Raw genomic sequence first — 27,833 nt, forward strand, 5'->3', positions numbered from 1 at the left:
CTGCTTCCTATGTACAAGAATATAACTACTAGAATACTGCCCCTATGTACAAGAATATAACTACTATAATACTGCCCCCTATGTACAAGAATATAACTACTATAATACTGTCTCCTATGTACAAGAATATAACTACTATAATACTGCCTCTATGTACAAGAATATAACTACTATAATACTGCCTCCTATGTACAAGAATATAATTACTATAATACTGCCCCCCTATGTACAAGAATATAACTACTATAATACTGCCTCCTATGTACAAGAATTGAACTGCTATAATACTGCCCCTATGTAAAAGAATATAACTACTATAATACTGCCTCTATGTACAAGAATATAACTACTATAATACTGCCCTCTATGTACAAGAATATAACTACCATAATACTGCCTCTATGTACAAGAATATAAATATTATAATACTGCCTCCTATGTACAAGAATATAACTACTATAATACTGCCTCCTATGTACAAGAATATAACTACTATAATACTGCCCTCTATGTACAAGAATATAACTACTATAATACTGCCCTCTATGTACAAGAATATAACTACTATAATACTGCCTCCTATGTACAAGAATATAACTACTATAATACTGCCTCCTATGTTCAAGAATATAACTACTATAATACTGCCTCCTATATACAAGAATATAACTACTATAATACTGCCCCCTATATACAAGAATATAACTGCTATAATATTACCCTCTATATGCAAGAATATAACTACTATAATACTGCTTCCTATATGCAAGAATATAACTACTATAATACTGCTCCTATGTACAAGAATATAACTACTATAATACTGCCCCTATGTACAAGAATATAACTGCTATAATACTGCTCCTATGTACAAGAATATAATAACTATAATAGTGCCCCCTATGTACAAGAATATAACTACTATAATACTGCTTCCTATATGCAAGAATATAACTACTATAATACTGCTCCTATGTACAAGAATATAACTACTATAATACTGCTCCTTATGTACAAGAATAGAACTACTATAATACTGCTCCTATGTACAAGAATATAACTTCTAAAATACTGCCCCCTATGTAGAAAAGTAAAAATCCTATAAGGCTGGACTAACACATGCTTTTTTCGTTGCAGTTTTTGATTATTATTATTTTTTTCTTAGACTAACACGAGTGGATACATTAGAGAGGAGAAATATAAAAATATAAGTTTTTCCTTTATTATTTTCCTTCTTTTTTAATCTACTCCTGTCTTTGGCACAAAAAAATTGCCACAAAGACGGCATGTGTGATTTCAGCCACGAAGGATAATGTTTTGAATTAAAAAGGGGAAGGAATTGACTGAAATGTTCTTAAAATCAATATAAAGAGAGGTGAAGAGGAAAAAGCACATTAATTAGCAAACTAATTTAGTAACCAGCTGCAATGTACTTGTGAAGTGCAGAATATTGTAGAACACAAGGTCACTGTTGAGCGTCATTCCTACAACTTATTTTTATACCTCTCTGCAGTCTAGTTATGGCGATAGAGATGATACAAAGCACAGAAGTGCGGGTGCTCAGTAAAGTAATGAAGGGTTTAGTGTGGCACAGATTTAATATGACCACCTGTGCCTTACACCAGTGATTGACAAGCAGTGAGGATTCCTATTCAGCTTTAGAGAAAATGTTCAGCGAAATATAACCTGGGTGTACGGAGTTTCACCTGTGGTACAGCATCCATAGGGATGCTGTACTAGAAATCCCTAATATACTAGAAATCCCTAATATAATCCATATTACTTTCTCTTTAAAGGGAGCCTGTCACCAGCATTTCACCTATTAAACCAGCAATACCTGGTGGTAGTGGGTGAAAAATCTTTTTTATGTTACCTATCTTCTAAGTCGGCTCTGTAGCTTTAGTATTCTATTAGTATACTAATAAGCATAAGAGTCATATCTCCATTGTTTAAGCCTTTCCGAGTTAACGTCTCCTTACTTTTGATTGATTGCTACTAGCTTCCCCCCAGCACTCACGAAATCCTGCGCATGCGCATCAATGTCCTATCATGGTGCGTGTGCACAACGGGACACCACAGCGGCGCATGCGCAGTAACTAGATTTGAGGCCCAGACGAAGCAGGAAAAGGTGTCGGACCATACATGACAGGCGCATGCGCGCGATCTCTGACGAGATTTTGGCATTCAGGGCAGGCCAGTTTTCGGCGGTGGGCGGGCATAAGAAGACGAACTAACGATTATTACCATAAAAGGCATGAAATGTTTGCAGACTGTTATTTACTGTCGGCTTTGGAGTTTAGAAGAGGGGGTAATGGCAATGAACTTTTGACAGTAACGGCCAGCGAGGGGTGAGTAGAGTTCTGTAGGTGAAATGTTGGTGACCGATTCCATTTAAGCAGAAATAATTCAGGTAATGGAGGAAAGCCGTCAGGGGGAAATATTATTTTCCATAGCTGCCACCTCCGGCTCTGTCAGCACAATACATATTATTTTCCCAGGGCTTGTAGTCTACCAATGGAGAGGCTTCTACTGTGATGGTTCTCATTGTGCTATCCTATCTGCTGTCCATTGGCTTAATACTGACTCAATACTGGTGCCTTCCAGCATTCTGATGTCTATGTAGAGGTGATTAGTCCCACAGGGGATTGGATTTCACCATGAATCGCTTTCGTGTAGAAAGGGACCAAAGTATTTGAGGGGGTGACATGGGACCTGCATACAGAGCCGTATCTGTGTGTATAGTATTGCTCTCCTGTCCTTTTTTAGGCCTTCAGCAGTACAATAAAGCTGCCATTAAAATATCCACCCTCTCATGATCCTGTCCCAGCTGCACAGAAAAGCTGAAAGTGAACTGACGAAAACAGGAAATGTCAGCTTACTGTGTGATCCAAAGATCAAAGATTTTATATATATATATATATATATATATATATATATATATATATATATATATATATATATATATATATATATATATATATATATATAGTAGAAATGAAGAGCGAGTAACGGCACCAGGACTTCAGTGTTGGGGAGATGTTGGTTTATTCACCACCAGGTGGAAAGAATGAGCGACGTTTCGGTTCACACCTGAACCTTTCTCAAGCTTATTCAAGTGAATAAACCAACATCTCCCCAACACTGAAGTCCTGGTGCCGTTACTCGCTCTTCATTTCTACTATTTTATTCCAAGGAGTTGATTCATCCTTACTATGGTAACGTGCACATGGCCTGATTTCCAGTCCACATTGAGTGCTGTGTTTTTTGCATCTATTTGAACTATATATATATATATATATATATATATATATATATGTATGTGTCTTTATATCCCATAAAAATACCACATTTTCTGATTCAGTATTTAGCATTTTTTCATTTTGTGATCATGAAAGATCTTTCCAGTAGGAATGGACTTGTGCTGCTCCTTTAATATAATCTTGATAAAACTGAAATAGTTATTTTGCCCAAAAGTTTATCATTTCAATAGTTCTTGTTTAGCACATTCTGTAGAAACAAAAAGAATAATCCACAACAAACCTATTTTATACATCTGCACAAAATATGACAGCGGGATAAATCATCCCCCGGTAATATGGGGAACCTTGCTATTTTCCTTTGTCGTTACAGCGGAGTTCAGTCCATTTAAGCAGATTTTATTTGCAGGCGTTATATATTTCCACGAGTAATAAACAAAGGTTTACAGTTATGTAACAGCTCCAGATGGTTCCTGCATAAATTAATTCCCAAATATAAACCAAAAACCATCATTGAACGTCATAGGCAACCTGGCGCCGATTATCCCGTGTTTTATGACGGTTACAAATCTATCCGGTTGTCCTATCTAAATATTAGTGTATGCTTCAGCTGAGACCTTGATGCTTCTTATGTACCCCACCACCCATAGAGTTTATATACATGTGAGATTACCGTAATGTCAGATTCCAGCAGTTAGGCTTGGACGTCTAAGTTGCGCTAACATCACTGCATTACCAGAACACGCACACCACCTCGATGTTACCCTATGAAGGAAAAAGTAGCAGCTGACTTGCTCACAAGAATTTAAAGATCTTCAAATGTTTGTTTTTTTTAACTATAAGGAAGCATTGAGGTTGTTTAACTTGTACAGCAACTGGACGGAGACTAGATGCCACATTGCAGCCTTATTGTCATCCCAGTGGTATTTGAGACCATGATTGGAAAGAAATTAAAAAAACACTCTAGAAGGACATCAAGTCCTTTGCCAGTTCCACCCTCTTCTGGATACCTGGATAATCCTGCCTTCAACACTGGGGACCAGTCGCCATTTTATATTTGGGACACTGAGCATATTATGCTATTTTTGCACACTAAATGTCCCAAAAAGTGCTGATCTCGAGGGTGAGACAAAATCTAGTGCCTAATGCACACAAATTATCCTCCAATTGAACCGAAAAGCTAGGGATTATTGTTTTTTTTATCAGGTTTACTATCTATCTGACCCAACTCCTGGAGACCCCATAGATCTCAGTGTTATCTGATTTAACACACGTTTACACTCATTTCTCGCCCTGTCGACCTTCAGAATCAGTGCCTCGTTTCATGTGGGGCTCATCAGTGTCCTCACTCATTATTTAACAGTGTTCCCGTCTGCTCTGCCTCCGGCTTTTATGGTAAATTCGCTCCGTAACAAGACATTAGAGCACCCCTTCAGTCCCTCTCGGCTACGCATGTTTTCTTTTTGATTGTCAGCCAAAGACGTTTAACCTTCTTTCTTCGTCAATTACTCGAAGCTTTTCCAGAACCAGGGAGATTTGACAGTGCACCTGTCATTTAGAGTCCTACATATACGCCTTGAACCGGCCATTGAAAGAGAACATTAGTCTGAAAGGTCAGTAAAGCAATGTTATTACACGCACAGCTCAAAAGTATCCAGAGTCTCTTATCCAGGTTCTCCGCTGCAAAGAAGTCTTTTTCCATAGAAAGCTTTCCATAACAGAATAGAGAATATAGTTATGCTACTTTAAAGCGAAGCTTCAGATTGGAACCACTTTAAAAATGTATCTTTCTAAGAGCGGTTCTGATAATTGAAGGTACTTGATATCTATTCCAATACGCCATCTGTTCTGGTGAACTGGCACTTGTTTCCAGCACAGAATTGATGGATGGATAGAGATATGAGGGATTAATAGATATGTTGGATAGATAGATAGATAGATAGATAGATAGATAGATAGATAGATAGATAGATAGATCGGTAGATAGATATTAGATAGATCGGTAGATAGATATTAGATAGATCGGTAGATAGATATTAGATAGATCGGTAGATAGATATTAGATCGGTAGATGTAGATAGATATTAGATAGATCGGTAGATTAGATAGATTGATAGATAGATATTAGATAGATAGGTAGGTAGATAGGTAGATAGGTAGGTAGATCGGTAGATAGATAGATAGATAGATAGATATTAGATAGATAGATATGAGAGATAGATAGATAGATAGATAGATAGATATGAGAGATAGATAGATAGATAGATATGAGAGATAGATAGACAGACAGACATGGGATAGGTAGATATTTAGTATGCCATGAGAGAGACTTCTTTGTAGGTAAACAAAATGAAAAGTGGGGGGCACAGCGTGCAGGTAGCGAGATGGCTCTGGTTATAAGCCGGACAACCCTCCTAGTTTTAGGTTGTTTTTTTTTATTCCCAGTGACGTGTCTGTCAATAATTCATGCTCAGCGGGATGTTCAGAAAACCTGTCCCACCAGCAAATCACCCTGTCACTTCTCGCCTCCTCCTGCTCTCTTCAGAAATATCGCCTTTAAAGATGCCGACACAGATTTACATATTCAGAGCCAGGTGAACAAAGAAGCCGCACGCTCAGTCTGATTAAGGGAGCAGCGTTCTGTCTGCGTCATAGAATATAAATGTTCATGTCCGATGTTCTGGCGGCACGGAGCAAGTCCTAGACAAATATCTCCAAAACTGGGGGCAAAATAACCAATGCGAAATACAGGAATGCAAGGGGAGGCTTATTCATAAAATACACACCCTAAGGCAAAACATTTTTCTGATCTCTTCTCCTGAATACATGTACTGCAGTGTCATTTGTGGCCCAAAAATAAGTGGTACATATCATTTACTCTACTTTTAATGTAGCACTCAACAGCCCAAAAGCTTTGATAGTCCAGGACTTGTTTTTGGCACAAAAACAAAACCTGAAATCTTCGAAGAGCATTAAGCTGAGATAACAAGTATTAGACCCCCCCCCCCCCCACCCCTCATCAAAGCCAGAAGCACCATGTTAGTAGTATTATATATAGGTGTTCATATTGGGCTGTGGAACCTCTGCTGACTTGTCTATTTTAGTAAATACTTGCTTTCCTTATAAATAACAATTCTGAAACCTCTTTCCTTAGAACTCTGCATTGTGTCAATCCTCTGTTATTCATCCTGGAAATGGATGAATAAATTAGAATTCCTCATTCCAATAGGGTATTTTCATACACCGCCTGACCCTGTCCACATAAATTAGACCGTTGCAGTCTGTGTAGGGACGCACCACTTTGGCAAAGTGAATTTTGAGGAGGATAAACAGAGGAACAGCACAATGTAGATTTCGTTGCTTCAGAATTGTTATTTAATGGGGAGGCATGTACAGTATTTGCTACAACAGACATGTCGGAGTGCTGACTGATCCTTTTTAACCCATAGCTAGTCTACATTATAACCGCTAGCTGTAGGCGGTGTTGAGTGAATGTGTGCAGTGGTTTTTTAGGTTCATTTTTTACATGTCCCCTCAGATTGTGACAACGACAGCGTTTCCTTCTTTGATTTCTCTTGTTTCCTGCTGTGCAGAGCGATGTCTAATTGTTTCTAAAGGACAACGGATGAATAATCGCTTAATACAGACAACAGTATATTCTTCCATTTGATCATTATTTCATAGACAGACAGAAGATATTAATCAGATTTTGTAATAACGTTTTATGCACACAACTGCTTCAGAATTCTCAGTTTACAAGACAGAACGGAGACGTACTGAGGGTTGAGGCTTTTATTGTCATGTCCATCTGACATATGAAATAATCCTTCAAATATTCTTTTCAACTCCATCATTAAACTTGTTTTGTTCAGTGCTCTGATTTTTCTAAAAATCTATCTATTTCATATTTTATCTACCTCATATGTATCTATCATCTATCTATTTCTTATTTTATTTATCTAGCTCTTATCTATCTAGCTGTATCCGCGTCACAAACTTCAGAAAAACCGCTAGGATTTGACGGCTGACTTAAAGCGGCAACGGCCGAGATCAGATATAACTCTGATCTTGGCCATTTAACCCCTTTATTGCTGTGGTCCATACTGGCCAGGGCATCTAACTGATAAAAGGGAGAGGGTCCCCTTTGTCTCCCCATCTCTGACCCCCACGACGACACGATTGCCGGGACCAATGGTTAACTATGTCAGTCAGGGGCCCCCATGCATGCCATCTATAGATGCATATTCAATTAATCTTTACCAGGGGCATGGCCTGATAGGTGCTTCTCCGTTTTTCACAGGACGCAATGATGCAAAACAAACAAATTTCATGCGTCCTCAAGTCCAAAATTGGCTCCATCCGTAAGGGCTTAATACAATGCCCTCATGGCTATATACAACATTATTCTCCTGTTTATAGAGGACGTGGCTAACATGACTAAACTATACCTATCCGTTGATGCATAATTCCTTGCATGGTGGGCAGTCTTGTTCTGTAGTCGCAGGAAGGTGCATAGCAAGCTGCTGCATCAGGTTATTTGACACATTTGTGCCCCGACAATAATCTGCAAGGAGGGGTGATGTGTCAGAGAGAAATCCGATCGTGTAAGTTTGAACAAAGCTAGAAAGATTGATTTAATTTTTTCGCTTTCTCTTCTCATATCTCCCATCACGCAAGTTTGACTCAAGTCAAAAGAAGCCTGAAGCTGCAGATGGTTAAACACAAAGGGAAACTTCTCTTCTAATCTGGGTAGTGGAACATTAATGAGTTTGCAGAATAACATTGCATATATTGCTGTGAGCATTGAGCGGCATGCAGATTTCACGTGTGTCACATGATTACATAGGAGGCTGTAATTGTTTATGCTACTCCCTTAGGTTACTAATCATTTTGCATAAAGCTCTTCATGCAAAAGATTCTAATAACTATAACTACTTGAATCCTACCCTCTTTGTATGAGAATATAACTACTATACAGTTAGGTCCAGAATTATTTGGACAGGGACACAAGTTTTGGCATTTTAACTGTTTACCAAAAGTTATTGAATGTACAGTTATATAACCAACATGACCTTAACCCCTTCCCTCTTTGGCCGCTTTTGACCTTCCTGACAGAGCCTCATTTTTCAAATCTGACATGTTTCACTTTATGTGATAATAACTCCGGAATGCTTTTACCTATCCAAGCGATTCTGAGTGTTTTCTTGTGACACATTGGAATTTATGTTACTGGCAAAATTTACCCGATACATTCAGTATTTAATTGTGAAAAACACCACAATTTAGCGAAAAATTGCAAAAATTAGCATTTTTCTCAATTTAAATGTATCTACTTGTAAGACAGGCAGTTATACCACACAAAAATGTTGCTAACTAACATCCCCCATAAGTCTACTTTAGATTGGCATCGTTTTTTGATCATCATTTTATTTTTCTAGGACGTTACAAGGCTTAGAACTTTAGCAGCAATTTCTCACATTTTCAAGAAAATTTCAAAATGCTATTTTTACAGGGGCCAGTTCAGTTGTGAAGTGGCTTTGAGGTCCTTAGATATTAGAAACCCCCAATAAGTCACCCCATTTTAAAAACTGCACCCCTCAAAGTATTCAAAACAGCATTTAGAAAGTTTCTTAACCCTTTAGACATTGCGCAGGAATTAAGGCAAAGTAGAGGTGAAATTTACAAAGTTCATTATTTTTTTCCAGAAATTAATTTTGAATCCATTTTTTTTGTACCACAGAATGTTTTACCCCAGAAATGCAACTCAATATAAATTGCCCAGGTTCTGCAGTTTTAGGAAATATCCCACATATGGCCCTAGTGTGCTACTGGACTGAAGCACCGGCCTCAGAAGCAAAGGAGCACCTGGTGGATTTTGGGCCTCCTTTTTATTAGAATATATTTTAGGCACCATGTCAGCTTTGAACAGTGGAACTAAAACCGTGGAAACCCCCCAAAAGTAACCCCATTTGGGAAACTACACCCCTCGAGGAATTTATCTAGGGGTGTAGCAAGCATTTTGACCGGCCAGTTTTTTTGCAAAAATTTTTGGAACTAGGCCATGAAAATGAAAATCTACATTTTTTAAAATAAAATGCAGGTTTAGCTAATTTTTTTTCATTTCCAAAAGAACTAAAGTAGAAAAAGCACCACAACATTTGTAGAGCAATTTCTCCCGAGTAAAACAATACCCCACATGTGGTAATAAACGGTTGTTTGGACACACGGCAGGGCGTAGAATGGAAAGTGCGCCATTTGGCTCTTGGAGCTCAAATTTAGCAGGAATGGTTTGCTGAGGCCATGTCGCATTTGCAAAGCCCCTGAGGTGACAAAACAGTGGAAACCCCCAACAAGTGACCCCATTTTGGAAATTATACCCCTTGAGGAAATTATCTAGTGGTATAGTGAGCATTTTGACCCCACAGGTTTTTTGCAGAAATTTTTGCAAGTGGGCTGTGAAAATGAAAATCTACATTTTTTCAAATAAAATGTAGGTTTAGCAAATTTTTTTTAATTTCCACAAGGACTAAAGGAGAAAAAGCACCATAAAATTTGTAAAGAAATTTCTCCCGAGTAAAACAATACCCCACATGTGGTAATAAACGGCTGTTTGGACACACGGCGAGGCTGAGAAGGGAAAGAGCGCCATTTGGCTTTTGGAACTCAAATTTAGCAGGAATGGTTTGCGGAGGCCATGTCGCATTTGCTAAGCTCCTGAGGGGACAAAACAGTGGAAACCCCCAACAAGTGACCCCATTTTGGAAACTACACCCCATGAGGAAATTATCTAGGGGTACAGTGAGCAGTTTGACCCCACAGGTGTTTTACAGAACTTATTGTAAGAAGGCCGTAAAAATGAAAATCGAAATTTTTTCAAAGAAAATGTAGGTTTAGGTATTTTTTTTTCATTTCCACAAGGACTGAAGGAGAAAAAGCACCGCAAATTTTGTAAAGCAACTTCTCCCGAGTAAAACAATACCCCACATGTGGTCACAAACATCTGTTTGGACACACGGTAGGGCTCAGAATGGAAGGAGCACCATTTGGATTTTGGAATTGTTTCTGGGTGTCATGTCATATTTGCTGAGCCCCTGTAGTACTAGTACAGTGGAAACACCCCAAAAGTGACTCCATTTGGGAAACTGCACCCCCTGAGGAATCATCTAGGGGTATAGTGAAAATTTTAATCCCAAAGGTTTTTTGCTGAATTAATTAGAATTAAGCCATGAAAATGAAAAATATTTTTTTTTTCCAACAAGATGTAGTTTTAGATACACATTTTTCATTTTTACAAGGAATAGAGAAGAAAAAGCACCCCAACATTTGTAAAGTAATTTCTCCCGAGTACGGTAACACCCCATATGTGGTTATAATCAGCTGTTTACATATATGGGAGCATTCAGAAGAAAAGGAGCGGTATTTATCTTTTGGAGCGTAGATTTTTCTGGAATGGTTTGCGGACGCCATGTTGCATTTGCAAAACCCCTGATGTACCAAACAAAAGTGACCCCGTTTTAGAAACTACACCCCTAAAGGAATTTATCAAGGGATGTAGTGACAATTTAGACTCCACAGGTGTTTTTCAGAAATGAATACGCAGTGGATTGTGCAAAGTGAAAATTGCAATTTCTCCACTGATCTGCCCATTCACCGCACAAGATGTTGTGCCCCTAGAGAATCTTACCCCATAAATTGTTAAGCGGGTTCTTCCGGGTATGGTAATGCCTTACTTGTGGCCATAAATTGCTGTTTGGGCACACTGTAGAGCTAAGAAGGGAAAGACCGCCATTTTGAGCATGGATTTTGCTTGGTAATAGTTCTGTTTGGGGTTTTGCTGGTATTTCCGTTTATAATGTGGTGGCATATGTAATCTGTGCGGAGTATATCAGGGGTATATGTAATCTGTGCGGAGTACATCAGGGCATAATAAGAGGGTATAATAATGGGGTAAATAATACAATTATCCATAGGTGTGTGTTACGCTGTGAAGCGATCCGTTATGCGCAGGCCGGTGTCATACTGATAAACGGTTTTCTTTCTTATCCCCCTTTTGTAACACTCTGCACCTTTTGGGGACTTTTTCTCCTTCGTAGTTTGGGAAATATTACTGGGAATGTTTTGCGCTGGTATAATACGGGCGCCCTTGCTTCCAGCGGATGTGCTGTGTCCATTCCCTTTTCTAGTTCCTAAATACTAGGGCCCTAAAACTGAAGGAATGTTCCCCTCCGGCCTGCGCATTGAGATGTTTTTTCATCACCGCATTACTAGTGCCATAACTTTTTTGTTTTTCAGTTGATTGAGCGGTGTACGGGCTTGTTTTTTGCGAGACGGGCTGAAGATTTTATTGGTACCATTTTAGAACACATACGACTTTTTGATCACTTTTTATTTCATTTTTTGGTAAAGGAAATTACCAAAAACAAGCAATTCTGGAATAGTTTTTTATTGTTTTTTTTATCGGCATCCACAGTGCGCCATAAATTACATGTTCGCTTTATTCTGCGGGTCGATACGATTACGGCGATACCAAATTTATATAGTTTTTTTTTATGTATTGCAGCTTTTGCACAATAAAATCACTTTTTTTATAAAATCATTTGTTTTCTGTGTCGACATTCTAAGACCCATAACTTTATTATTTTTGCGTGCACAAAGCGGTGTCAGGGATTATTTTTTTGCGGGACGGATTGTCGTTTTTTATTAGTACTATTTTGGAGTAAATGTGACTTTTTGATCACTTTTTATAGCATTTTTTGGAAGGAGATGTGACCTAAAAACAAAGATTCTGGCGTTTTGTTTTTCATGGTTTTTTTTTACGGCGTTCACCGTGCGGGATAAATTACATAATTGTTTTGTAGTTTGGGTCGTTACGGACGCGGCGATACCAATTATGTATAGTTTTTTTTATTTTTACGGTTTTTCCCATAATAAAAGACTTACTATGGGAAAAAAGTCAGTTTAGCTTTATTTTTATTTTAAATGTGTGTGTTTTTATTGTTTTACCACATTTTTATTTACTTTTTTGTACTTTTTTTTTACTTGTCCCACTAGGGGACATGAGGGCCTGATGCCCCGATCGCTACTCTAATACACTGCACTACGTATGTATTAGCGCTGTCAGTTATTCACTGGCAGCAAGCCTATGAGGACACGCCGCAGGCGGGTCCTCATCGGCTCCCGTACAAGGCAGACTCGGACGCCATTTTCTGGCGTCCGATTGCCACAGCAACCCAGCGATTGCATCACTGGGTTGCCGATCGGGTGAAAACCTATCAGATGCTGCTCTCTATTGAGCGCAGCATCTGAGGGGTTAATCTGCCGGATGGGAGAATAGCTCCGTTCCTGGCAGTTACAAGAGGGTGCCAGCTGTATAATACAGCTGTCACCCCGCGGTGATGGTGCCGGCTCTGCTTCTGAGCCCGCACCATCACTGCACCGTACATATACGGCGCTTTGCGGGAAGCACCTCCCGACAGCGCCGTATATATACGGCGGATGTTGGGAAGGGGTTAAAGTGCAGACTCACCACTTTAATTTGAGGGTATTCAAATCCTAATTTGAAGAAGGGTTTAGGAATTACAGCTCTTTGATATGTAGCTACCTCTTTTTCAAAAGACCAAAATGTAATTGGAGAATTATCTCAAAAGCTATTTAATGGGCTGCATGGGCTATTCCCTCGGTAATCCATCATCAATTAAGCAGGTAAAAGGTCTGGAGTTGATTCCAGGTGTGGCATTTGCATTTGGAAGCTGTTGCTGTGAACCCACAACATGAGGTCAAAGGAGCTATCAACGCAAGTGAAACAGACCATCGTTAGGCAGAATGTTTGCCAAACAACATGTAAATAAGCCGCCCAGTTCTGGAACAGCATTCTTTGGACAGATGAAACTAAGATCAACCTGTACCAGAATGATGGGAGAAAGAACGCATGGAGAAGGCTTGGAACGGCTCATGATCCAAAGCACACCACATCCTCTGTAAAACATGGTGGAGGTAGTGGGATGGCATGGGCATGCATGGCTGCCAAAGGCACTGGGTCACTAGTGTTTATTGATGGTGTGACTGAAGACCGAAGCAGCCGTTTGAATTCTGAATTGTTCAGGGATATACGTTCTGCTCAGATTCAACCAAATGCAGCAACGTTTATTGGACGTCGCTTCACAATACAGATGGACAATGACCCAAAACATACTGTGAAAGCAACCCAGGAGTTCTTTAAGGCATAGAAGTGGAATATTCTGCAATGGCCAAGTCAATCACCAGATCTTAACCCGGTCTCGCATTTCACTTGCTTAAGACAAAACTTAACGCAGAAAGACCCACAAACAAGCAAGAACTGAAGACCCTCTGCAGTAAAGTCCTGACAAAGCATCACAAAAGAGGAAACCCAGCATTTGGCGATGTCCATGGGTTCCAGACTTCAGGCAGTCATTGCCTGCAAAAGATTCTCTACAAAGTATTTAACAGGTTCCCGACCGCTGGCTGTGTTTTTACGGCCATCGGTCAGGGTCTCTGAAGTCCGCCATATAGACTAATTACGGCGGCACTTCAGAGACTGTGCACACAGCCCTGTTGCTAACAGCCATGGGCACTGGGCAGAGTGTAATGTGCCAATATTTTGATCCCTGAACATGTGATCGCTGTGACAACCAATCACAGCGATCACATTTGTTTTTATTTTGGAATTTCTGGCAGCAAATCTCCTGCCTTTTTTTTTCTCCTCACACATTGTTTCAGTGTGAGGAGAAGAAGATACTTGAGAGAATTGCTGCCAGAATAAGGCCTCATTTACACGAGCGTGTGCGTTTTGCGCGCGCAAAAAACGCAGCGTTTTGCGTGCGCAAAAGGCACTTGACAGCTCCGTGTGTCATCCGTGTATGATGCGCGGCTGCGTGATTTTCGCGCAGCCGCCATCATAGAAATGAGGCTAGTCGACGTCAGTCACTGTCCATGGTGCTGAAAGAGTTAACTGATCGGCAGTAACTCTTTCAGCACCCTCGACAGTGCATTTCCGATCACCATATCGCGTAACCTGTTTAAAAAAAAAGAGGTTCGTACTTACCGAGAACTTCCCGGCCGTTGCCTTGGTGACGCGTCCTTGGTGACGCGCCTCTCTTGACATCTGGCCCCACCTCCCTGGATGACGCGGCAGTCCATGTGACCGCTGCAGCCTGTGCTTGGCTTGTGATTGGCTGCAGCTGTCACTTGGACTGAATTGTCATCCCGGGAGGTCAGACTGGAGGAAGAAGCCGGGAGTTATCGGTAAGTCAGAACTTTTTTTTTTTTTGGACACGTTCTCGTATATTGGAATCGGAAGTCACTGTCCAGGGTGCTGAACCAGTTTAACTCTTTCAGCACCCTGCACAGTGACTGTCTCCTGCCGGGTTCGGTCAAAACGAGTTCGGCCGAACCCGGTAAAGTTCGGTTCGCTCATGTCTAAGACACTCCGTTCGGATGTTTGTAAACAGAAAAGCACGTGGTGCTTTTCTGTTTACATTCAGTTTGACAGCTCTTGCGCGAATCACGCAGTTCGCACGGAAGTGCTTCCGTGCGGCATGCGTGGTTTTCACGCACCCATTGACTTCAATGGGTGCGTGATGCGCGGAAAACGCACGATTATAGAACATTTCGTGAGTTTTACGCCACGCACTCGCGCAGCGCAAAATTCACGCATCGTCTGCACTGCCCCATAGAGTAATATAGGTGCGTACGACACGCGTGAAAAGCACGCGCGTCGCACACGCGTATATTACGCTCGTGTAAATGAGGCCTCATACTGTGAAAAAAAAATACAGTGTTACACTTCAATACACTCTTTGTATAGATAGATAGAAATCTATCTATCTTTTTTTCTATCTATCTTCCTTTCTATCTTTTATTATATTAGAATAGGCAGTTAGGGAATATATAATTTATATATACATCCACACACATATATATATATATATATATATATATATATATATATATATATATATATATATAGCAATAGTGGTTTATTTTTTTGTTAGCGGTAGTGCAGATCGATATATATATATATATATATATATATATATATATATATACCAGTTAGTTTGTGTGTTTATTGTTTAGTTAGTGACGTTATGGCGAGGAAGTTTTTTAGTGCTGAGGAGGCATACGCCATGCTGTGGTCAGAGTCTGAGACTGCATCAGAGATGGCGTCAGAGGTGGGTCCTGTTTTAGGCAGTGACGATGGTAGCGTCACTTCAGGTTCATCTTCAGGGGACGTTATCCCTGACGCCGTTGAACCTGTAGAACATGAAAGCGCAGGGCCTAGTAGGGCTGTAGCACGGGACAGCCTGGTCCCTCTAATTCAGGCTCTTGTATGGGCACCTGCTCCATCTTTTGGGCCTAGAATCCACGGATTTACTGCCACTCCTGGCATAACTGTGGACAATACAAATTTTGTCCAAATGGATTACTTCCATTTATTTATTACAGATGACATCCTAAATATGATTGTCCACGAAACAAATTTATATGCTGCTCAGTATATAAGGCAGAAACCTTCATCCACCCATGGCAGAGATTGTACGCCCACCAATTTGCAGGAATTAAAAAATGTTTGGGGCTCACCCTAAATATCTGTATTGTCAAAAAGCCTTCCATTAGGTCTTACTGGTCAACAAGACCCACCCAAGCCACCCTAGTGTATTCTGCAGTAATGCCCAGGTCTCGTTATGAGACAATAATGAGGTTCCTCCACTTCAATGACAACGCACAGGCCCCCTCAAGTACCAATGCAAACCGTGATCAGTTGTTCAAAATAAGACCGCTAATAAATTCCCTCAATAATTTATTTCTGCAACTCTACACCCCTGAGCAGAATGTAAGCGTGGACGAAACCCTCCTCAACTTTCATGGAAGACTTCGCTTTCGCCAATATCTACCTTCCAAAAGGGAAAGATATGGCGTTAAGCTCTACAAATTGTGTGAAAGCGGGTCAGGATATACCACCGCCTTCAGGATTTATGAAGGGCGGTACCGCACAATAAATGTTCCTGGATGCCCCCCTGATCTTTCCACCAGCAGTAAGATCGTGTGGGAGATAATGCAGCCTCTGCTTCACAAGGGGTACCACCTGTACTGTGATTATTTTTATTCGAGTGTGCTGTTTAGGCATTTGCATGCTGCAAGGACTGGGGCATGTGGTACCATGTGCAAAAACAGAATGGGTTTTCCGCAGCAATCAGTGGGGAAGCGCATGGTAAAGGGGGACTCCTGTGCTTATGCATCTGAAGAATTGCTGGCGGTCAAGTTCAGGGATCGCAAAGATGTATAGGTGCTAAGCACGATTCATACTGCAGGAACAGTGGCAGTGAGGGAAAGGGGGGCAACATCGGACAAGCACAAACCAGTGAGCGTGTCCGAATATAACAAGTACATGGGGGGGGGGGTGGATTTAAGCGACCAGGTTTTACAGCCCTATTTACTGAAGCGAAAAACAAAAACCTGGTACAAAAAAGTGGCCATTTATTTGTTACAGGTGGCAATCCACAACTCATTTGTGCTCTATAAAAAAAAGAGAGGCAGAGACACATATTTGGATTTCCAGGAAAAAATTATTGAAGGCCTCATTTTTGATGTTCAGGACACCCGAGAATGCCCCCAGTCTGAGGATGTCACGCGACTGACTGAAAGACACTTCATCACTCGCATTCCCCCAACACCAACCAGAAGCAACCCCCAGAAAAAGTGCCGCGTCTGCAGAAAAGACGGGCACCGCAAAGATTCCCGATATTTCTGTCCCTCATGTCCCTCGCAACCAGGCCTGTGCATTGATCTATGTTTTAAAAAATACCACACTGTTCTGAATTATTAGATTTTAGTTAATTAGTTGAAAATATATTTGCCCTACATTACGTTTTTATTTTCCCCCTGATTGTACTCCAAGGGTGAGGGAGGGAATGGGTGGGGGGGTGGATGTCATGTTTGCATATTCTCTAAAGTTCATCTGCTGGAGAGCTCCATTTGCATAGACCTGCAATTTCTTATTTTAGGAAACCTAAAAAAATAAATTCCCATTATACCCCTAGATGAATATTTTGGGATTTCTGCTTCAAGAGCAGATATTTTGGAAGTGTTATAGAAATCAGCTTTGAAAAAAGGCGATTTTTGAAATAAGCTGCTTCTATCGTGCGCCCTCCTACATCTCTATGTGATAAATAAGGCCCACATATTTGGTATCCCCATGCACGGGAGAAGTGGCAGAATGTGAAAGGAGATGAATTTTGTCCGTGGCCTATACTGTGTGTGAAAAATGCTGGTATAAACTGAGGCATTTGCTAAAAAATTGCTAATTTTATTTTGTTCCATCTTATTCAAGAAACTTTCAGAAGAAAACAGGACTTGCTAAAAATATGATAAACCCCTTGAAGAAAACATTGTGGGTTCTACTTGTGTGAATGAAGTCATTTATGGGGTGTTTCTAATGTTTCAGCAGCATTAGGCCCCCCAGAAAACGTATGCTGCTATAAAATCAAATGCAGAATTCCTGGACCGAAAAGGCCAAAAAGCCTCCTTTTATGCCAAGCCCTGGCACATGCCCGCATAGTGAATAAAGCGCACATATTTGGTATCCCCATGCACGGGAGAAGTGGAAGAATGTGAAAGGAGATTAATTTTTCCCGTGGTCCATACCGTGTGTGAAAAATGCTGGTATAAACTGACGCATTTGCTAAATTCTTGCATTTTGTTCCAATTTTGCCCACTTTAGAGAAAAAATAAAAATTATATATACTGACAAATGACACTAAAACAAAGATGAACTTTATTCACCTGCAGAGTTATAGTCCTCTAAAGAAGCGCATAGCAAAATTGTGACATTTGCTCTGGTCATTTAGCTGTAAAACAGCCTAGTCCTTAACCGGTTAAAAAAAAAGTTTTTATTTATGGTAGTATTAATTTGTCCAATTACTTTTGAGCCCCTGAAATGAGGATGCGGTGTAGAAAAATGACTGCAATTCCTAAATGTTTCACAAACCCTTGAAAACTGCTCCCTATATACATGAATATAACGATTATAATACTGCCCCTATGTACAAGAATATAACTACTATAATACTGCTCCTATATACATGAATATAACGATTATAATACTGCCCCTATGTACAAGAATATAAGTACAATAACACTGCCCCCTATGTACATGACTATAATACTGCCCCCTATGTACAAGAATATAACTACTATAATACTGTCTCCTATGTACAAGAATATAACTACTATAATACTGCCCCCTATGTACAAGAATATAACTACTATAATACTGTCTCCTATGTACAAGAATATAACTACTATAATACTGTCTCCTATGTACAAGAATACAACTACTATAATACTGCCCCCTATGTACAAGAATATAACTAGTATAATGCTGCCCCCTATGCACAAGACTATAACTACTTATACTGCCACCTATGTACAAGAATATAACTACTATAATACTGCCCCCTATGTACAAGAATATAACTACTATAATACTGCCCCCTATGTACAAGAATAGAACTAGTATAATGCTGCCCCCTATGCACAAGAATATAACTACCTAGGCCCCATGCACACGAACGTAAAAACGGCCGTAATTACGGGCCCATAGACTTCTGTTGGCCACGGGTACCTCCCCGTATGCTAACGGGAAGGTGCCAGTGCCGTTGAAAAATATAGAACATGTCCTATTTCAGGCCGTCTATGGGGCTCTCGTGCGTGTACCCGTAATTACGGGAGCGTTGCTAGGCGACGTCAGGGGATAGTCACTGTCCAGAGTGCTGAAAGAGTTAAACGATCGGCAGTAACTCTTTCAGCACCCTGGACAGTGAGTACTGATCACAATATAGATCAACGTGTAAAAAAAAATAGAAGTTAATATTTACCCAGAACTCCCTGCTTCTTCCTTCAGTCCGGCCTCCCGGGATGACGTTTCAGCCCATGTGACCGCTGCAGCCAATCACTGGCTGCGGCGGTCACATGGACTGCTGCGTCATCCAGGGAGGTCGGGCTGGATGTCAAAAGAGGGAGGCGTCACCAAGACAACGGCCGGGTAAGTATGAATTTCTTTTACTGCGGAAAAAGGGCTGCCCCTTCTCTCTATCCTGCACTGATAGAGAGAAGAGCTGCCGATTAGTGCAGTGCAATTTTGCAGAGAAAACGTGCCCTTAAATACGGTGGAATACTGATGACACCGGACCCGTATTTACGGGCACGGGTCCGTAAATACTGGTGCAATACGGGTCGAATATGTGTGACCAAGGACCCGTATTTACGCTAGTATTTACGGGAGGGAAAAAATATGTTCGTCTGCATGAGGGCTTATACTGCCTCCTAAATATGATTTTAATGTGTAGCAGAGTTGTATACCCGGCTCTGTCATGTAATATAATATAATATAATATATGAGCTGTACAAATCTCCTGGGCTTGGTAATGTTTTTCAGCATTGTGTCTCTCTTGAAAACAATCCATAGAAGGTGCTGACATTCCTGTTGCTGTTTTCCTGCGGTTCTTCTTCATGTGTCATTTTGTTTTCACGCTTTTGTCTTCCTCCAGGTGCAGGATAAATTTAGATTGGATCTGTCTGACGAGGAAGCCGTGCATTACATGCAGACGCTCATCGATGACAGTGTCAACGCGCTCTTTGCAGCTGTGGTAGAACAAATACACAAGTTTGCACAGGTAAGAGATTGCCCTGCCGCTGCCGTTTCCTCTGGACTCATTATCCTTGTTTTTTCCTTTTTCCACCAACGCTAAGTTAACATTGACAGAGACAGATTGGCTGCTTCCCACATATCTCCACCGCCTGCACTTTCTGTAGAACTTTATTACAATCTTTATATCTGCTTTATCATTGACTGCTCTCTTGTAGATCTAGCTGTTGTAGTACTACAATCCTCAGCAATGGCGCTTGTTTTATATATATATATATATATATATATATATATATATATATACATACACTACCGTTCAAAAGTTTGGGGTCACCCAGACAATTTTGTGTTTTCCATTAAAACTCACAGTTATATTTATCAAATGAGTTGCAAAATGACTAGAAAATATACTCAAGACATTGACCAGGTTAGAAATAATGATTTTTATTTGAAATAATAATTTTCTCCTTCAAACTTTGCTTTCCTCAAAGAATGTTCCATTTGCAGCAATTACAGCATTGCAGACCTTTGGCATTCTAGCTGTTAATTTGCTGAGGTAATCGGGAGTAATTTCACCCCATGCTTCCAGAAGCCCCTCCTACAAGTTGGATTGGCTTGATGGGCACTTCTTGCGTACCATACGGTCAAGCTGCTCCCACAACAGCTCTATGGGGTTGAGATCTAGTGACTGCGCTGGCCACTCAAACTAGAGACTCTAATGTACTTGTCTTGTTGCTCAGTTGTGCAGCGGGGCCTCCCACTTCTCTTTCTACTCTGGTTAGAGCCAGTGTGTGCTGTCCTCTGAAGGGAGTAGTACACACCGTTGTAGGAAATCTTCGGTTTCTTGGCAATTTCTCGCATGGAATAGCCTTCATTTCTAAGAACAAGAATAGACTGTCGAGTTTCACATGAAAGCTCTCTTTTTCTAGCCATTTTGAGAGTTTAATCGAACCCACAAATGTAATGCTCCAGATTCTCAACTAGCTCAAAGGAAGGTCAGTTTTATAGCTCCTCTAAACAGCAAAACTGTTTACAGCGGTGCTAACATAATTGCACAAGGGTTTTCAAGTGTATTCTAATCATCCATTAGCCTTCTAACACAGTTAGCAAACACAATGTACCATTAGAACACTGGAGTGATGGTTGCTGGAAATGGGCCCCTATACACCTATGTAGATATTGCATTAAAAACCAGACGTTTGCAGCTAGAATAGTCATTTAGCACATTAACAATGTATAGAGTGTATTTCTGATTAATTTAATGTTATCTTCATTTAAAAAATAAGGAAATTTCTAAGTGAACCTAAACTTTTGAACGGTAGTGTGTGTGTGTGTGTGTGTGTGTGTGTGTGTGTGTGTGTGTGTGTGTGTATATATATATATATATTATATATATATATATATATATATATATATATATATATACATACACATACAGTTAGGTCCAGAATTATTTGGACAGTGACACGTTTTGTAATTTTAGCTGTTTACCAAAACGCATTGAATATACAGTTATATAATCTATATGTGCTTAATGTGCAGACCCTCAGCTTTAATTTGAGGGTATTCACATCATAATTTGAGGAAGGGTTTAGGAATTACAGCTCTTTAATATGTAGCTTCCTCTTTTTCAAGGAACCAAAGGTAATTGGACAATTATCTCAAATGCTATTTAATGGGCTGCATGGGCTATTCTCTCATTAATCCATCACCAATTAAGCAGGTAAAAGGTCTGGAGTTGATTCCAGGTGTGACATTTGCATTTGGAAGCTGTTGCTGTGAACCCACAACATGAGGTCAAAGGAGCTCTCAATGCAAGTGAAACAGACCAAAAAAATGAAGAAATCCATCAGAGAGATATCACAACTGATTTTTTTTGGTACATTCTTAAAATACAAAAGAGCGCACTGGTGATCTTGTGAACTCCAAAAGGTCTGGACATCCACGGAAGATAACAGTGGTGGATGATCATAGAATCCCTTCCAATGTGAAGAAAAACACCTGCACAACATCTACCCAAGTGAAGAACACTCTCCTGGAAGTAGGTGTATCAGTATCTAAGTCTACCATAAAGAGAAGACTTCATGAGAGCAAATACAGAGGGTTCACCACAAGGTGCAAACCATTAATCAGCCACAAAAATAGAAAGGCCAGATTAGACTTTGCCAAACAACATGTAATGAAGCCAGCCCAGTTCTAGAACATCATTCTTTGGACAGATGAAACTAAGAGCAACCTGTACCAGAACGATGGGAGGAAGAAAGTACAGAGAAGGCTTTCAACGGCTCATGATCCAAAGTACACCACATCCTCTGTAAAACATGGTGGAGGCCGTGTGATGGCATGGGCATTCATGGCTGCCATAGGCACTGGGTCACTAGTGTTTATTGATGATATGGCTGAAGACAGAAGCAACCACATGAATTCTGAAGTGTTCAGGGATATACTTTCTGCTCAGATTCAACCAAATGCAGCAAGGTTGATTGGACGTCGCTTCACGGTACAGATGGACAATGACCCAAAACATACTGCAAAAGCAGCCAACGAGTTTTTTTAAGGCAAAGAAGTGGAATATTCTGCAATGGCCAAGACAATAACCAGATCTCAACCCGATTGCGCTGCATTTCACTTTTCCTAAGACAAAACGTAAAGAGGCTCTGTCACCACATTATAAGTGGCCTATATTGGACATGATGTGATCGGCGCTGTAATGTAGATTACAGCAGTGTTTTTTATTTAGAAAAACTATAACTTTTGACGGAGTTATGACCTATTTTAGCTTTATGCTAATGAGTTTCTCAATGGACAACTGGGCGTGTTTTACTATATGGCCAAGTGGGCGTTGTGGAGAGAAGTGTATGACGCTGACCAATCAGTGACCTGTCAGCGTCATACACTTCTCTCCATTCATTTATACAGCACATAGCTATATCGCTATGTGCAGCCACATAAACACAGAGTAACGTTACTGCAGTGTCATGACAATGAATATACATTACCTCCAGCCAGGACGTGATGTGTATTCAGAATCCTGACCACTTCTGTAGCGTCTGTGTGAGACTACAGCACAGCACAGCAAGATCTCGCTGTAAATGACAGCTTACAGCGTAAACTCGCGAGACTACGCCTGCTATGCTGTAAGTCACAGAGAAGTGGTCAGGATTATGAATACACATCACGTCCTGGCTGGAGGTAATGTCTATTCATTGTCGTGACACTGCAGTAATGTTACTATGTGTTAATGTGGCTGCACATAGCGATATAGCTATATTGCTATGTGCTGTATAAATGAATGGAGAGAAATGTATGACGCTGATTGGTCAGCGTCATACACTACTCTCCACAACGCCCACTTGGCCATATAGTAAAACACGCCCAGCTGTCCATTGAGAAACCATTAGCATAAAGCTAATATAGGTCATAACTCCGTAAAAAATGATCGTTTTTCTAAATAAAAAAACTCTGCTGTAATCTACATTACAGTGCCGATCAAATCATGTACAATATAGGCCACTTATAATGTGGTGACAGAGCCTCTTTAAGACAGAAAGACCCACGAACAAACAGCAACTGTAGACAGCTGCAGTAAAGGCCAGGCACAGCATCACAATGGAGGAAACCCAGCGTTTGGTGATGTCCATGGGTTCCAGACATCAGGCAGTCATTGCCTGCAAAGGATTCTCTACAAAGTATTTAAAAAAAAACATTTTATTTATGGTAATGTTCATTTGTCCAATTACTTTTGAGCCCCTGAAATGAGGAGTCTGTGTAGAAAAATGGTTGAGATTCCTAAACGGTTCACAGGATATTTTTGTTCAACCTCTTGATTAAAATATATCATTATATGTTACTAGTCATTTTGCATAGGACGCTGAGCGTCCGGACGTAATATGCAACATAGGCAAGCATCACACAACGTCCAGTGTCAGAACCTTGTATGCGCCGTGGCTTGATGGAGCATGGGAACAGAATATGATGGGATATATATATACACACACACACACACACACACACAATATCCAAAAATGGCGACAGCACTCTGCGAACACTAATGGCACCTAAACACTTTTTAAATAAATAAATATGCAGGTTCTTAGCACACATTTTGATTAAATTGTGTGAGCCCACCTGCCACGACAAGGTGACTTCTATAAGGTGGGTCCCTGTGCTGCTCATACACCCAGAACTGGGACTAAGCCTACATATAATTGGGGATGGTAGGAACCAGCATTAAACTAATTAAAATCACCCAGGGCAGATGGGGAGGAGTGCAAGATCAAAAAATGGAAGCAGTCACTAACCCCACATGTATGCAATAGATGTATGTAAGAGACAGGAGACTTTGATCAGAACATTCCAGCAAAATGAACAAAACGTGTATCCAGGTCCAAGTACACCTGTGACTGCAAAACAATACAGTACACAAGAAAATTGTGACAGCATTCTGCGAACACCAATGGCACCTAAACACTATAAATAAATAAATATGCATTACTGCTGAATCTACTTAGAATAGGGAGGTTCTTAGCGCACATTTTGATCAAATTGTGTGAGCCCACCTGCCAATATATATATTTATTTACTTTTCCTTTTATTTTTTTTAATATGGGGCCATGAGGGGGTTACAGGGCCTAGCTCGGAGCCTGCCTTTCGCATTACGCTCCTGACCACAGCTGGCATAGGTTTCTTTTATAATTTATGCCAGTGTTTGGTGTAAATTATAATAAATTTGTCGAGCCGCTGGTGGTCACACTCATTTTATCAAGCTCCACCCATTTTATAAAACAGTAAAGAGAGATGCGTAAACGGTCCAAAACTCAACGTTTTTACCACAAATATCGACTTTTAAGTCGTTTTCAAGTTTTCTGCAAATTCTGTCCAATGTGTATGATCACTTGAAGTTCCAGGCTTAAAGTGACCCTCTGTTCCCAGGACAAAATTATAAATGTGACGGTGTATATGGTGTTATATTGCCTGGTGCCCTCCAGTTGTGCCCCTCTGCAATATAAGACACTTCCTTTAGTCACTGGTTGGCCAGAATTGCTCACGTGAGCAGCTCTGGCCAATCCGAGAACAGTTGGAGTGTCACAGACTCCTAGTCTAAGAAGAGCCGTAGTCCTGTTGGGACAACGCAGAAGGGAACCCAAAGCCGTGGATCCACGACAGAGGGGCACAAGTAATGTTTCTCCATATACCCCGTCATATTTATTGTCATGTTGTCGCGGGACCAGAGGGTAGCTTTAAGAACTTACTTACACGGTACGGGCAAATCTCATTTCGCTTTACCGTTGTTACCGCGTGCAAAACATCGCCCCTTGTGGTGAGTAGACCCTAAGGCTTGGGACTGTACTACTAACACATCATTTCGGTACAGTGAAATGGTATGATAGAGACTTAGTGTGGATTCGAATCACCATCAATCGGGCTTGTGCATATCAAACAATGCAGCTCTAAAGTTTGAAAGACTTCCCTGTAAGGGTATGTTCACACGCTTAACCCCTTCCCGACATTTGCCGTACATGTACGTCATGGAAAGCATTGACTTCCCGCATCTTGCCGTACATGTACGCCGAATGTTTGGGACCGGCTCAGAAGCTGAGCCGGTGCCATCATCACCGGATCTCAGCTGTATCTTACAGCTGACATCCGGCTGTAACGGCGGGGACCGAAATTAGCTTCGATCCCCGCCATTAACCCCTTAAGTGCAGCGCTCAAACGCGATCGCTGCACTTAAGGTGTTTGCAGCTCATCGGAACCCCAGTAATGAAATTGCCGGGGTTCCGGTGGCTGCAATGGCAACCGGAGGCCTAATACTGGCCTCCCGGTCTGCCTAGCACCGAAGCCGGTCAAGATCCGCCCGGCGGCGGAGCCTGATCGGCTTCCGTAGCTGCCGGCAAGATGGCGCCGGGTCAGGAGCTGATCCGGCGTCATCAGCGGTGGAAGTCAGCTGTACTGTACAGCTGACATCCACCTGTAACGGCAGGAACCGGAGCTAGCTCCGATCCCTGCCATTAACCCCTTCGATGCAGCAATCGAAAGCGATTGCTTCATCGTAGCGGTTACTAGCAGATCGCCAGCCCTGACAGGCAATCGGGACTGGCGATTGCTGTTATGGCAACAGGAGACACAATGGTCTCCTGCTCTGCCATTACGGAAGCCGATTTAGGCCCCGCCGGGAGGCGAAGCCTAATCGGCTTGCTGTCAGTGAATGACTGACAGATCTAATACATTGCACTACATAGGTAGTGCAATGTATTAGAAAAAAAAAATATCTGACCGTTGGACCTTCAAGTCCCCTAGTGGGACTTGAGAAAAAGTGTAAAAAAAAGTGCAAAAAATAAAAGTTTGAAAACAGTAAAAGTTTCAAGTAATCAAATAAAACACAATCCCCCTTTTACTCTTATCAAGTCCTTTATTATTGAAAAATAATAATAAACCATATGTATTTGGTATCGCCACGGTGAACAGCGTAAAAAAAAAACGTTACCAGAGTTTCTGTTTTTTGGTCACTGCCCTACAAATATTAGAATAAAAAGTGATCAAAAAGTCGCACGTATCCAAAAATGGTACCTATAAAAACTATAGCTCGTCCCGCAAAAAACAAGCCCTCATACACCTCCGTCGACAAAAAAATTAAAAAGTTATGGTTCTCACAACTTGGCGACAGAAAAAATAAATTATTTTTACAAAAGTAATTTTATTGTGCAAAAAGTTGTAAAACATGAAAAAGCTCTATAAATTAGGTATCGCCGGAATCGTACTGACCCGCAGAATAATGTGAACATGTAGTTTATAACGCATGGTGAACGCTGTATAAAAAAAACCCGAAAAAAGCTGGGCCAGAATTGCGGTTTTTTGTTTACCTGGCATCCCAAAAAATAGGATAAAAGGTGATCAAAAAGTTGCATGTACCCCAAAATTGTACCAATAATAACTACAGCTCGTCCCGCAACAAACCAGCCCTCATACCGCTACGTCTATGAAAAATAAAATTAGTTATGGCTCCAATAAGTCAGGAAATAAAAAAATATGCAGTTGTGCCCGAGGGGAACATTTCTTCTGTTTGAAGAGGCGATTTATCAAGGACCTAAAATTAGGGAACCAGGAAAGGGAGAGCCCAAACATATCTGCTGGAAGCAAGGTTGACCAGTATTATACCAGGACAACACTTCCTAGCAAAATTCCCCAAACTACAAAGGCGCGGAGTGTGGACCAAAAGGGGGATAAGAAAGGACGCCATATATCAGTGCGACACCGGCCTGTGCAGAAAGGATTGTGTCACAGCGTAACACACATCTATGGATTATTTTATTGTTTTTTTTTACCCCATTATTATACCACCTGACTATGCCCCTTATATACTCCGCCCGGCTTACATATGCCCTACATTATAAACGGAAACACCAGTAAGACTCCAAACAAATCTACTACCAAGCAAAATCCACGCTCCAAAAGCCAAATAGCATTTCCTCCCATCTGAACCCTACAGCGTGCCCAAACAGCAGTTTCCTTCCACATATATGGCATCGTCATACCTGGGAGAACCCTTTTTATCAATTTTTGGGGTGTGTGTCTCCAGTGGCACAAGCTGGGCACGACATATTTGCCCCTGAATGGCATATCTAGGGAAAAATATAAATTTTTAATTTGCACCATCCACAGCGCATTCATTTATGGAAAAGACCTGTGGGGTGAAAATGCTCACTACACCCCTTAATAAATGCCTTGAGGGGTGCAGTTTCCAAATGGGGTCACTTCCCAGGGGTTTATTTTTATTATTTCACATCTGAGCCTCTGCAGTTGTGAACCAATACTTTGTAAATCGCCAAATTAGGCCTCAATTTTACATGGTACGCTTTCACTCCTGAGCCTGGTCGACTGTCCAGGCAAGAGATTAGGGCCACATGTAGGGT

At 40.9% G+C, this 27,833-nt stretch overlaps 1 protein-coding gene across 1 annotated transcript in view; it reads left to right on the top strand.

The window, feature by feature from the left end:
• The window catches only part of PIK3C3 (phosphatidylinositol 3-kinase catalytic subunit type 3), a 153,115-nt gene that overhangs the window by 111,047 nt on the left and 14,235 nt on the right, over nt 1-27,833 (top strand). The window contains exon 24 of the mRNA XM_075840599.1: nt 19,823-19,948. Coding sequence (XP_075696714.1) covers nt 19,823-19,948 — 126 coding nt within the window. The remainder of the gene's footprint in view (nt 1-19,822; nt 19,949-27,833) is intronic.

This window comes from Rhinoderma darwinii, chromosome 1 (genome assembly GCF_050947455.1).
Source record: "Rhinoderma darwinii isolate aRhiDar2 chromosome 1, aRhiDar2.hap1, whole genome shotgun sequence".
NCBI classification, from domain to species: Eukaryota; Metazoa; Chordata; class Amphibia; order Anura; family Rhinodermatidae; genus Rhinoderma; species Rhinoderma darwinii.